General features: G+C 38.7%; 1 protein-coding gene across 1 annotated transcript in view; it reads left to right on the forward strand.

Moving 5' to 3' along the window:
- NDUFAF5 (NADH:ubiquinone oxidoreductase complex assembly factor 5) overlaps nt 1–14,626 on the forward strand; it is a 40,559-nt gene that overhangs the window by 18,441 nt on the left and 7,492 nt on the right. Inside the window, exon 8 of the mRNA XM_004433743.3 lies at nt 13,192–13,252. Coding sequence (XP_004433800.1) covers nt 13,192–13,252 — 61 coding nt within the window. The remainder of the gene's footprint in view (nt 1–13,191; nt 13,253–14,626) is intronic.

Raw genomic sequence — 14,626 nt, forward strand, 5'->3', positions numbered from 1 at the left:
CTGAGCATTCATTTAAACAAAAATGCAAATGTCACTCACCTCAGGTGTCTATTAATATTAAATAAGATAAAGGGTGTGAAGTGCCTGGACCATGATAGATGCTTGATGAATATTAGCTTCTGCCTTCCTCTCCCTCTCCCTCTGTCTTAGCACTTTGCAGGCCAAGGCTTCCAACAGGGAGTTATCTGGAGAGACAATGATTGCCCCCTTCCAACTCCCTTCAGTAGCAGAGTCATTCTGAGAGATGTCATTACTGCCTTCAGAGATTGGTTGAGTAGACTTGCTATGATTTTCCAAACCCCTCAAGCCTAGAAACATTTCTAAACCTGATTAGCGGAAATAGAAATTTCGTGATGAAGAAAGCTTCTCATTGCATAATTCGAGATGATAGGCTTTAAATGAAAATAACTGTTTAAGGTGATTTAGTGTGAATATACTTCATAAAATCAACTGACCAAAGATGGATTGTCATATCCTTCCATGTTTTGATAGAAAGCAAAGGGCATAGACCCCTAGGGCCTTTAATGTTGGAAAGGGGCTTCCAGGGAAGGAAAGAGAGACAGTGGGCTAGGAACTGATGACAACTCTTAAGATTTCACAAATGTGTCTGGGGTTGACCTTTTGTAAACTTTTAAATGGCCTGAGTCAATAGAAATGGCATTCTGAGATGTTGGGCAGCTAGAAATGGGAGAACTCTGTTTCACATGAGTGTTCTACTTTGTAATTAAATAAACACTGTTAACACAGACAATTGTATGTTGAGGGGTCACTGTATTTTTTTAATGTATTTTAATTATATAAGTAATTACACAAATATATTTTGGTTGTAAACATTAAATTATACAGGTAAAGTGAAAGTTTGTCATTCCCCCATAATCCCAAAAGTCTTAGCTCCCTCCTGAGAGCATCAAAACTTTGGTCTCAGAAGCCCTCTACACATTTAAAATTATTGAAGATCTTAAAGGGCTTTTGCTTATGTGCTTTGTATCTATCAATATTAACCATATTAGAAATTAAAACTGAATTGTAGTATTTATTCATTTAAAACTAACAATAATACACCTATTACATGTTAACATAAATAACCTATTTTTTGTGAAAACTGTATTTTCAAAAAAAGAAATTGAGAGAGAAGAATGTCATTGCTTTACATTTTTACAAATTTCTTTAGTGTATGGCGTAATAAGAGAGCAAGATTTTCATGTCTGCTTCTGCACTCACATCTATTGCAATATCCCACATCACATAACTTCTGAAAAATCCCATTGTATACTCATGAGAGAATGAGAGGTAAAAAAGTCAAAAGAGATAGTTTTGACTTTGTGGATCCCCAAAATGGTCCCGGGGACCCCAGGACTCTCCAAACCACACTTTTGAGAACTGCTGCCCTGGAGGTAGCTACTGTTATCACTTTGGTGTGTAATGTTCCAGATTTTTTAAAACAAGAAATACTTTACCATACCATATATAGACACACATACATATGTATGTATTTCAAAAATTTATTTTTCATTCTTAACAGTATTGAGAGAGTTGTCTAAATCAATGTGGATATAGTTGCCTTTCTTCTTACTTTATGCATATTATTCCCTAGTATGAATGTACCATGGTTTTATTTAACTATTTCCTTCATGAAGAACATTTAGGTTTGTTCCAGTTTTTTTTGCCAATAGAAACAATACTGAAACAAATATCCTTCTGTTCTGTTTTCATTTATTTATTCAATCTTATAAGAAACATTTATCCAGTACCTTCCAAATATCTACCTTCTAGATATTTGGGATATAACAGTGAACAGACAGACAGAAGTCCTTGCCTGATGTTCTTGGATTTATAGAGGACCTGCCACTAGACTGTAGAGAGTCCAATGACACTGGGACGTTGTATGCAAACTTGGTTTTTGTTTTTTGTATGTGGAGGAAAGGACCCATAGTTTTCATCAGATCTTGAGAGAGGACTATGAAAATAGACCAGAAACCATTGGTTTAAAGCATTAATCTCTAATATTTATTTTACTTATAATAAGGAAAAGATTATCTTTACAGTCCGCCCTCTTAAGACCTGTCTCCCATGTTGCTATGTTACAAACCGAAGTGAAAAAGAAAGAATTTCTGATTGAGAATGTCGCTAAAAAGCTGCTAAAAAGTGTAGGAGGGATGTAGGGGTCACGAGTGACGCAGAGAAGTGTAGTGCAGATGTTCATGGGTGATGTTAAAGAAGTTGTGCCAGGTCATACAGGTTAGTCAACAGTATTAGGGGACTCAAAATATTGCCCATTAGGAAAAAGATGGGACTTCTATCCTGAGTCATCAAAAGAAAGTTAAATTATGTTAGCCACATGTGGTTTTTTAAGCTTGTAAAGTGGGTTGTGTGTTCTGAAAACATTTCTACTAAAATGTTTAACCTGACATTATAGTATTTAAAAGCCTACATTTGTGTTAATTGGGAAATCTATTAATTCAGGATACCTTCCATATTCTTCTCCAAAAATGAACTGAATGACTCAAACATTAATATAATACAAAAATATTGATGTAGAATCGTCTTTATAGTATATGAAATTAGAGAATTACTGATTTAATAATAAAGCTGTACAAATTTGTTCCTTGAGACATATATGCTGTCTCTAAAGTGCTGTATTAATATTGTATCCTAATTCATTTTCTAAAAACCCCATCCAAAAAAGCTTTTATATAATCAATTATGCAGGTTTATGTTGCGTACAACATTATACTGCAATGGATTTTTATTTTTAAAGTCAAATCAAGTCAAATTAATATCATATATTTACATTTATATGACCCTCTTAGTGAATTATTTTTAGTTAGTTGGCATTCTAAATGAAGCTCATTTCTTTTAGAATAGAGCTGCCAGTATAGTATTTTAGGAGAAAATGGCAGATATAGTTCATCTTAATTTGAATAAGGCTTTTGACAAAGCTATTGTGGTACTCTTTTGATTGAGATGTGCTTTTAGTTGGTTTCATTGAAGAATTTTTTTCAAAGGATATTGCTTAATGACTGATTAAGCAATGACTTATTGTTTTTAATGACTGTTTTTTTGTTGTTTTTTTATTTTATTGCTATCACATTGGTTTATAACATTGTATAAATTTCAGGTGTACATCATTATACTTTTCTTTTTGCATAGATTACATCATGTTCACCACCCAAATACTACTTGCAATCCATCACCATACACATGTGCCTAATCATCCCTTTCACCCTCCTCCCTCCCCTCGTCCCCTCTGGCAACCACCAATCCAATCTCTGTCTCTATGTGTTTGTTTGTTATTGTTTTTATCTTCTACTTATGAGTGATCATATGGTATTTGACCTTCTCCCTCTGACTTATTTTGCTTAGCATAATAAGCATAACCCTCAATGTCCATCCATGTTCTCACAAATGGCTGGATTTCATCATTTCTTATGGCTGAGTGGTATTCTACTCAGTAGTATTCCACTGTGTATACATACCACATCTTCTTTATCCATTCATCCCTTGATGGGCACTTAGTTTGCTTCCAAGTCTACGCTATTGTGAATAATGCTGTAGTGGACACAGGGGTACATGTATCTTTACACATTGGTGTTTTCATGTTCTTTGGATAAATACCCAGCAATGGAATAGCTGGATCGTATGGTAGTTCTATCCTTAATTTTTTGAAGACTCTCCATACTATTTTCCATAGTGGCTGCACCAGTTTGCACTCCCACCAGCAGTGTATGAGAGTTCCCTTCTCTCCACATCTTCTCCAGCACTTGTTGTTTCCTGTCCTGTTAATTATAGCCATTCTGACAGGCGAAAGGTGATATCGCATTGTAGTTTTGATTTGCATTTCCCTGATAGTTAATGATGTTGAACATCTTTTCATGTGCCTACTGGCCATCTATGTATCTTCTTTGGAGAAATGTCTGTTCAGGTCTTTTGCCCATTTTTTAATTGAGTTTTTAGTTTTTCTGTTGTTGAGATGTATGAGTTCTTTATATATTTTGGATATTAACCCCTTATCAGATGTTTGGTTTGCAAATATCTTCTCCCAATTGTTGGGTTGTCTTTTGGTTTTGTTGATGGTTTGCTTTGCTGTGCAGAAGCTTTTTAGTTTGATGTAGTCCCATTTGTTTATTTTTTCTATTATTTCTTTTGCCCGGTCAGACATGGTGCTTGACAATATGTTGCTAAGACCAATGAATGACTGATTGTTTTTAATCTTAGGAGCCCTTTTTAAAAATGGTTTTTTAATGTAGAAAAATATATAGAAGAAATGTACTGCCCAGAGATGATCTTATTAGAAAGTGCACACACAACCTGATCCATGTATATATTTTAAAAAAAAAAAGTGAAAAAAAAAGGATAGAATGAGATAAATAGAGCAGGTAAAGTGAAAGAAGTCTCCTCCTCCTGACTTCTGACACCCCTTCCCTCTCCCCAAAGATGACCTTTGTTAGCTGTCTTGTACATCCTTTCAGAACAATTTTTCCTCATTGACCAGAATACAGTTATATCATTTAAACCAACATATGCAATAATATATGCATTCTTTTGCTTTTCTGTGTGCACTCTTTTGGGTTTTTTTAGTCAATATATATCTTGGAAATCTTCCCCTACAAACTTTTATCTACCACATTCTTTATTTTTTTTGGGGGGGGGGGGGAAGATTGGCCCTGAGCTAACATTTGTTGCCAATCTTCCTCCTTTTTTCCTTTTTTCTCCCCAAAGCCCCAGTAGATAGTTGTATGTCATAGTTGTACATCCTTCTAGTTGCTCTGTGTGGGATGCTGCCTCAGCATGGCTTGATGAGCAATGCATAGATTCATGCCCAGGATCCGTACTGGCGAACCCCGGGCTGCTGAAGCAGACAGAGCACGCGAACTTAACCACTACACCACGGGGCTGGCCTCATAGCACATTCTTTTTTAACAACTGTATAGTATTTCATTGAATAGATACACTTTAACCAGTTTCTATTAATAGACATTTAGATTGTTTCCAGTCTGTTTTTTGGTTTCTTTTTACTCTTTCAAACAATGCTGCAATGAATTTCCTTTCACATAATTTTGGCACATCTGTCAGGCCAATTTCTAGCAATGGAATTGCTGGGTTAAAGAATCTACGCATTTCAAATTTTGATGATAATAAAGTCAAATTACTCTCCAAAAGGTAACATCAATTTACATGCCCCATCAACAATGTATGAGAGTTCCTGCTTATACTTTTGTTTTGTATCACTAAGGTTAAAAAAAAAAGAAGGTAACTGGTAATTTTGTTTTGCATTTCTTTAGGAATTAGAATTGGTGTTTTTCATAAGTTGTCTTTTGGGCTTTGTGCTTGATTCTGTGCAACATTAAAGTGTAAAATTGGGAGGAATAGTTAATACATTAGATAAAGTTACAGAACATAAAAAGATCTAGACACTTCAAAAGTGGTTAGTGCAGAGAAGATGAAGTTTGAGATACATGCAGCTTTTTGATAGCAAACTTGAAAAAAAAGTAGGTGTCCTGCATTTAGGGCTAGTTTCCAATATAAACAAATTCCTATATCTTAGTGCTTAACACAAAATTTTATCATATCCCAGCTCCACGCTGGTTGGGCAGCCCATCTCCATCTTGTAGTTGTGCCATCTGGCCTTTGCATCCTCTAAGGTCACCACAGCAGAAGAGACAGCCTGGAAAAGGCTCATTAGCTGTTTACTACCTTGCTCCCCCCACCCCCTTTTTTTGGCCAGAAGTAATGTCTGTTTGGGGCTGGGAAGTGTCAAGGAGCACCTGGATATTTGGGGAGCATCACTGGTCTCTGCCACTCTACCCATAGTAAACTCCTGTATCAAACTTCAAAAGAGATGGGACATCATTGCCCAATAGTTCATTTGAGAAATAAACTATGTATGTGCCAGCAATGTGCCCACCTCCTAAATGAGCCAATGCAATATTGCTGCATTACTAGAAGTAGAATGAAAACATCTTGGGAGATGACGCTGTTTGGCTTGATTCTGGGTGCCACATTTTAAGAGAGATTGATATCGACAAGGTACAGAGAAATGTAGTCAGAACGTGTAAGGATCTATAAATTTTGTGCAGAAATTAACCCCTCTCCCTAGAAAAATTATGGTGTTCTGGAAGAGTTTTCAAAGACTTGACGAAGAGGGTAGTGGTTTGCAGGGTACAGAATAGACTTAGTCTATGCTGTTCCCAAGGAGAAAACTAGAACCAGTTGATGGAGTTTTAGGAAGATTTCTCTTAGAATGGCAAATATTTATTCTGCAGTTTGAAATCTTCATAATCAAATCAAATAATCATAATCAAATCAAGCATAAGCCAGATGACATCTGTGAAGAATATTGTAAAGAAGATTCCTTTATCATGAGAGACTGGTCTAGTAATCTCTATGGCCTCTTTTCAAATTTGGATTTTTTGTGATGATTTTATTTATTTATTTTTTATTGCAGTAACATTGGTTTATAACATTGCAAAAATTTCAGGTGTACATCATTGTACTTCTATTTCTGCATGGACTACATCATGTTCACCACCAAAATACTAATTACAACCCATCACCACACACATGTACCGAATTATCCCTTTCACCCTCCACCCTCCCCCCTTCCCCTCTGGTAACCACCAATCCAATCTCTGTCCCTATGTGTTTGTTTATTGTTGTTATTATCTACTACTTAATGAAGGAAATCATACGGTATTTGGCCTTCTCCCTCTGACTTATTTCACTTTGCATTATACCCTCAATGTCCATCCATGTTGTCACAAATGGCTGGATTTTGTCGTTTCTTATGGCTGAGTAGTATTCCATTGTGTATATATACCACAGCTTCTTTATCCATTCGTCCCTTGATGGGCACTTAGGTTGCTTCCAAGTCTTGGCTATTGTGAATAAGGCTGCAATGAACACAGGGGTGCATGTACCTTTGCAAATTGGTGTTTTCAAGTTCTTTGGATAAATACCCAACAGTGGAATAGCTGGATCATATGGTAGTTCTATCCTTGATTTTTTGAGGAATCTCCATACTGTTTTCCATAGTGGCTGCACCAGTTTGCACTCCCACCAGCAGTGTATGAGAGTTCCCTTCTCTCCACATCCTCTCCAACACATGTTGTTTCCTGTCTTGTTAATTATAGCCATTCTGATGGGCGTGAGGTGATATCTCATTGTAGTTTTGATTTGCATTTCCCTGATAGTTAGTGATTTTGAACATCTTTTTCATGTGTCTGTTGGCCATCTGTATATCTTCTTTGGAGAAATGTCTGTTCAGGTCTTTTGCCCATTTTTTAATTGGGTTGGTAGTTTTTGTTGTTGAGATGCATGAGTTCTTTATATATTTTGGAGATTAAGCCCTTATCAGATGTATGGTTAGCAAATATCTTCTCCGAATTGTTAGGTTGTCTTTTCGTTTTGTTGATGGTTTCCTTTGCTGTGCAGAAGCTTTTTAGTTTGATGTAGTCCCATTTGTTTATTTTTTCTATTGTTTCTCTTGCCCGGTCAGATGTGGTGTTAGAAAAGATGTTGCTAAGACCGATGTCGAAGAGCGTACTGCCTATGTTTTCTTCTAGAACTTTCACAGTTTCAGGTCTTACATTCAAGTCTTTAATCCATTTGGAGTTAATTTTTGTGTATGGTGTAAGGTAAGGATCTACTTTCATTTTTTTGCATATGGCTATCCAGTTTTCCCAACACCATTTGTTGAAGAGACTTTGTTTTCCCCATTGTATGTTCTTGGCTCCTTTATCAAAGATTAGCTGTCCATAGATGTGTGGGTTTATTTCTGGGCTTTCGATTCTATTCCATTGATCTGTGTGTCTGTTTTTGTGCCAGTACCATGCTGTTTTGGTTACTATAGCTTTGTAGTATATTTTGATATCAGGGAGTGTGATACCTCCAGCTTTGTTCTTTTTTCTCAGGATTCCTTTAGCTATTCGGGGTCTTTTGTTGTTCCATATGAATTTTAGGATTCTTTGTTCTATTTCTGTGAAAAATGTTGTTGGAACTTTGATAGGGATTGCATTGAATCTATAGATGGCTTTAGGAAGTATGGACATCTTAACTATGTTAATTCTTCCAATCCAAGAGCACGGAATATCTTTCCATTTCTTTGTGTCTTCTTCAATTTCTTTCAGAAATGTTTTATAGTTTTCGGTGTACAGATCTTTCACCTCTTTGGTTAAATTTATTCCTAGGTATTTTATTCTTTTTGTTGCAATTGTAAATGGGATGGTATTCTTAATTTCTCTTTCTGCTACTTCGTTGTTAGTGTACAGAAATGCAACTGATTTTTGTATGTTGATTTTGTATCCTGCAACTTTACCATATTCGTTTATTACTTCTAAAAGTTTTCTGGTGGATTCTTTAGGGTTTTCTATATATAAAATCATGTCATCTGCAAATAGTGACAGTTTCACTTCTTCCTTTCCAATTTGGATCCCTTTTATTTCTTTCTCTTGCCTGATTGCTCTGGCTAGGACTTCCAATACTATGTTAAATAGGAGTGGTGACAGTGGGCATCCTTGTCTGGTTCCTGTTCTTAGAGGGATAGCTTTCAGTTTTTCACCATTGAGGATGATATTAGCTGTGGGTTTCTCATATATGGTCTTTATTATGTTGAGGTACTTTCCTTCTATACCCATTTTATTCAGAGTTTTTATCATAAATGGATGCTGGATCTTGTCAAATGCTTTCTCTGCATCTATTGAGATGATCATGTGATTTTTGTTCTTCATTTTATTAATGTGGTGTATTACGTTGATTGATTTGCGAATGTTAAACCATCCCTGCATCCCTGGAATAAATCCCACTTGATCATGGTGTATAATCTTTTAACGTATTGTTGTATGCGATTTGCTAGTATTTTGTTGAGGATTTTCATCGATGTTCATCAGTGATATTGGCCTGTAATTTTCTTTTTGTGTTGTCCTTGTCTGGTTTTGGTATCAGGGTAATGACAGCTTCGTAGAATGAGTTAGGGAGCTTCCCCCTCCTCAATTTTTGGAAGAGTTTGAGAAGGATAGGTATTAAGTCTTCTTTGACTGTTTGGTAGAATTCACCAGGGAAGCCGTCTGGTCCTGGACTTTTATTTTTGGGGAGGTTTTTGATTACTGTTTCGATCTCCTTACTGGTGATTGGTCTATTCAAATTCTCCACTTCTTCTTGATCCAGTTTTGGAAGGTTGTATGATTCTAAGAATTTATCCATTTCTTCCAGATTGTCGAATTGGTTGGCATATAGTTTTTCATAGTATTCTCTTATAATCTTTTGTATTTCTGAGGTGTCTGTTGTAACCTCTCCTCTTTCATTTCTGATTTTACTTATTTGTGCCTTCTCTCTTTTTTCTTGGTGAGTCTAGCTAAAGGTTTGTCTATTTTGTTGATCTTTTCAAAGAACCAGCTCTTGGTTTTATTAATTTTTTCTATTGTTTTTTGGTCTCTATTTCATTTATTTCTGCTCTGATTTTTATTATTTCCCTTCTTCTACTGATTTTGGGCTTTGTTTGTTCTTCTTTTTCCAGTTCCTTTAGGTGCATTTTTAGATTGTTTATTTGAGATTTTTCTTGTTTGTTGAGATAGGCCTGTATCGCTATAAACTTCCCTCTTAGAACCGCTTTTGCTGTATCCCATAAATTCTGGCATGTCGTATTTTCATTTTCATTTGTCTCCAGGTATTTTTTGATTTCTTCTTTGATTTCTTCGTTAACCCAGTCGTTGTTCAGTAGCATTTTGTTTAGTCTCCATGTATTTGTGGCTTTTCTGATTTTCTTCCTATAGTTGATTTCTAGTTTCATACCGTTGTGGTCAGAAAAGATGCTTGGTATTATTTCAATCTTCTTAAATTTATGGAGACTTGTTTTGTGGCCTAATATGTGATCAATCTTGGAGAATGTTCCATGTGCATTTGAAAAGAACGTGTATTCTTCGGTTTTTGGATGGAATGCTCTGTATATATCTACTAGGTCCATCTGTGCTAGTGTGTCGTTTAAGGCCAATGTTTCCTTATTGATCTTCTGTTTGGATGATCTATCTGTTGGTGTAAGTGGAGTGTTAAAGTCCCCTACTATTATTGTGTTACTGTCTATTTCTGTTTTTATGTCTGTTAATAATTGCTTTATATATTTAGGTGCACCTACATTGGGTGCGTAGATATTTACAAGTGTTATATCCTCTTGTTGGATTGTTCCCTTGATCATTATGTAATGCCCTTCTTTGTCTCTTTTTACAGTTTTTGTTTTAAAGTCTATTTTGTCTGATATGAGTACTGCTACCCCAGCTTTCTTTTCATTGCCATTTGCGTGGAGTATCTTTTTCCATCCCTTCACTTTCAGTTTGTGAGTGTCTTTAGGTCTGAAGTGTGTCTCTTGTATGCAGCATATATATGGGTCTTGGTTTTTTATCCAGTCAGCCACCCTATGCCTTTTAATTGGGGCATTTAGTCCATTGACGTTTAAAGTAGCTATTGATAAGTATGTACTTACTGCCATTTTTTAACTTTTTATTTTTTTCCTCAGTGTTTAAGTAGTCCTTCTCTGTTCCTTACTTCTTCTATACAGAATTGATGGTCACTTTAGTTTGACCTCTGTCTGAAAGTTGTACTCTTTAACTACCCTCCTCCCTCCTTTTATGTTTTTGATATCATATCTAACCTCTTTTTGTGCATTTGTATCCATTACGTTCTAATCGTGGAAATAGATAATTTTTCCTATTTGTGGTCTTCTCTTTTCCCCTTAAATCAGTCCCTTTAACATTTCTTGTAACACTGGTTTCTTGGTGACAAACTCCTTTAATTTTTGCTTATCTGGGAAAATTTTGATCTCTCCTTCCATTTTGAACGATAACCTTGCTGGGTAGAGTATTCTTGGCTGTAAGTTTTTTCCTTTTAGCACTTTAAATATATCGTGCCATTCTCTTCTAGCCTGTAAGGTTTCTGCTGAGAAGTCAGGTGATAGCCTTATGGGGTTTCCTTTGTATGTAACTTGACATTCTCTTGCGGCTTTTAGGATTCTCTCTTTATCTTTAATTCTGGACATTTTGATTATGATGTGTCTTGGTGTGGGCCTCTTTGGGTTTATCTTGTTTGGGGCTCTCTGTGCCTCCTGTACCTGGATGTCTGTTTCCTTCCTTAGGTTAGGGAAGTTTTCATCTATTATTTCTTGAAATAGATTCTCTGCCCCCTTGTCTCGCTCTTCTCCTTCCGGGACACCTATAACACGGATGTTAGTGCGCTTGATGTTGTCCCAGAGGTCCCTTAGACTGTCCTCACTCTTTTTAATTCTTTTCTCTTTTACCTGTTCACCTTGGGTAATTTCTTCTAGTCTTTCTTCCAGCTCACAGATCCGTTCTTCTGTATCCTCTACTCTGCTTTTGAGTCCCTCTAATGAGTTTTTCATTTCCAGTATTGTATTCTTCATTTCTGATTGGTTCTTTTTATATCTTCCATTTCTTTGTTGACATTCTCACTGAGTTCATCTATTCTTCTCCCCAGATCAGTGAGCATCCTTAACACTCTTAGTTTGAACTCTCTGTCAGGTAGGTTGCTCATTTCTGTTTCACTTAGTTCCTTTTCTGGGGTTTTGTCCTGTTCCCTTACTTGGAATGTATTCTTTTGCCTCCTCATTTTGCCTCTTTCCCTGTGCTTGTGTCTACGTATTAGGTAGGTCAGCTCCGTCTCCTGCTCTTGGATAGGTGACCTTATGTAAGTGATGGCTTAGGAGGCTTCCAGTGTGCTTCCCTCAGTTCTCAATGTTCCAGGGGTGACCCCTATCTGGGCTACATGTGTCCTTCTATTGTGGCCTGTTAGCTCTCCCTATAGGCCCAGGGAGGCCGAGTTATGCTCCTGGCCAGCTGTTGTAATGCTCAGCTGCTTGTAGTTGTTGTGGGCCCTTCAGTCTCTTTATCAGGTGTGGGGAGCCCCAGCACAGTTGGCTGTAAGTTCTAATACCACATTTGTGTTGCAGTATTTCTTTTAAGTGAGTAGGCCCCCAGTGTGGCAGGTTGTTAGGCTCAGGGCCTTAGAATTGCTGTAAACCTCTAGCCTATTAGGTCTCTTGTCAGCTCTCTGAGGATTGCAGCTGGGTGGGGCTGGCCTCAGGCACAGGAGCACCCAATTGTTTCAGGCTTTGGAAGGTGGGGCAAACCTCCTATGTGGGTCTTTGAGAAGCACAAGTCTTCTGCAGCTGACAAGCCCTGCCGCCCAGAGGTCCACACACACAGTCAACACAGTCCTGCCCGTGTGAGCGCCCGACCTCCCAAGCGGACCCAGTCTCTCCACGGTGGGAGCCCCACACACTCCGCCACCACCCCACACTCTCCACCCGCTCCTTGTGCACACCCTGCCCCGCTCAAGTCAGCTCAGTTGCCAGGCTGCAGAAAATCCAGTCACCAATCTATGCAGGCCCACACGTTGCCTGAGGGCTTGTTGTTAGGTGGGGCCAGTCTCTAGGGTGGGCTGCCTGCCATGGCTGAGCTGGATTAAATCGGTGCTCTAGCGGGTGGAGCAGACCCTGGGCTAGCAGGTCTCAGGGAAAACTCCAATGGCGTCTGTGTCAGCACGCTCACACCAGGCCACAACAATGGCCGCCGCCAATGTCCCAGTCCCTGGAGAGGTCTCACCCCTCACCGAGATGCACTCAGGGCCTATTAGGTGAGTCTCTTGTCACCAAAGCAGTGTGCACCTTTCTTTCTGGTGATTTTAGGATGCTTTCTGGAATGGGTGAGTTTGTGCGCGGGCCCTTTAAGAGCCAGTTTTAGTTTCTTTGTGAACCGGGTTTTCTGGGGGTGCTCCCCAATGCTTTAGTAGCAGGCAAGGTCAGATATTATGCCACTGGTGTCGATTGTGCTGGGTCCACAAAATGCCCACAGCGGGGGCGCTCCCGGCTCAGGGCCCCGCGCCTCCAGGGAGGCTGCGTACCTGTGAGCTGCTCCCGGCGGCCGTGACGCTGGCGGCTTGTGAAGGCGGCGTTTTCCTCTCCGGAAGGGAGTCTCTGCCTCTTCCACCCCAGTTAGGATTGTCCGTTGTTGCAGGAGTTCCTCTCATCCAGTTTTCAGTTCTGTCTCAGGGGTAATTTTTCCACAAGTAGTTGTAAATTGGCTGTGTCCACGGGAGGAGGTGAGTTCAGAGTCTGCCTACGCCGCCATCTTGACTCCGCCCCCTTTTGTGATGATTATCAAATGAATATTCCTTTTTCTTTGTAAATAGGACACTGATGAAATTCAAGTTAACTATCCTGGAATGTTTGAATTGATGGAAGATTTACAAGGTAAGGCACTTTAAAGGACTTTTAGACTCCATTTGAGAGTCATAAATTTGAGAGCTGACTCGCAGGCACTGGGGCTAAGGACTAGGGATACACTGGGTAAGGAGAAAGCAGACTGTCTTCATAGAGCTTCTAATATAAAATGGGTGAGGCAGACATCAGGCAGCTGCCACAAAGATAAATGTTAAATTAGAATTGTGATAAGTGCTATAAAGTAGAGGTACCTGGTGCTATGACTGCCTATAAAAGGATGGCAGGACTCTCTTGAAGGGTGCATTTGAAGATGGTCGAACTCATCAGTGACTTCCTCCAGGAACAGTTGGCAGCTCAGGTCCAGGCACAAGAAAGCAGGTAGTTGGGTTAGTTTAGGATTGAGGTTTGTCAAGGGGATAGGTCCTGGTCTGAGAGAGTCAACGATGTCTTGTCCGAGGAAGTGATGATTGTGCTCTAAGAAAATGAAGATGAGGTAACTAGGAGAAGAGGGGAGGGAAGTGAGTCCCAGGCAAGGAGAGGAGCATGTGCAAAGGCGCTGTTGCAAGAAAGAGCATGGCAGAAACTGAAAGAAGGGCATTTTGGCTAGACTACAAAGGAGTAAAAAGAAGAGTTAAGTGATTAAATTGTTAGGTAAATGGGGACCAGAGATCATGCAGTAGAGTTGTATAGACCTTGTTAAGACTGTTTGTCTTTATCTTAAAATGCCCTTTGAGATATTTTAGTGGGGAGACAGAAGGGGGTTCAGATATCAGATTTGTATTTTGAAAAGAATGGATTGGCAGATAAACTAGTAGGAAGACTTATTGCAGTAAAGCTCTGTGAGAAATGATGGTGGTTTGGACTAAGGTGGTGGCAGAGGAGATGGAGAGAAGTGAATGCATTCTAGGGATATTTAGAAGGTAAATTTGATAGTTCTTGCTGATAGATTACATGTGGGCTGATGTAAGAGAGAGACATTTCAAACATAACTGCTGAGTTGCTAGGTCACATAACCAGATAGATGGTGCCCTTCATTGACGAGGAAACAGTAGAAGACGACCAGGAATAGCTCTTGAGTTCATATTTGGGTATGTTGGGTTTGAAGTGCTTTTGTAATATCTAAGAGGAAGATGTCAAGTAGATGGTTGGGCGTGTGGATATGTAGCTTAGAGGAGGCGACTGGCCTGGTTAAAAAATTGTGATTCACTTGTGAATAGGTGGTATTTGAAGCAATTGCCTAGAGAGAGAGCATAGAGTGAGAAGAGAAAGCGGCCTGGTATTGAGCCTTTAGGAACCTAACATATAGTGACTGCATAAAAGAAGGATGAGCCTGCAAAGAGTATGAGAAAGAATAGACAGCAAGGTATTAGGCAGAAACAAACAAAAAATATAGAATTGCCTAAA

The sequence above is a fragment of the Ceratotherium simum genome, chromosome 21, assembly GCF_057802395.1.
Source record: "Ceratotherium simum simum isolate JZ-2026a chromosome 21, ASM5780239v1, whole genome shotgun sequence".
Classification (NCBI taxonomy): domain Eukaryota; kingdom Metazoa; phylum Chordata; class Mammalia; order Perissodactyla; family Rhinocerotidae; genus Ceratotherium; species Ceratotherium simum.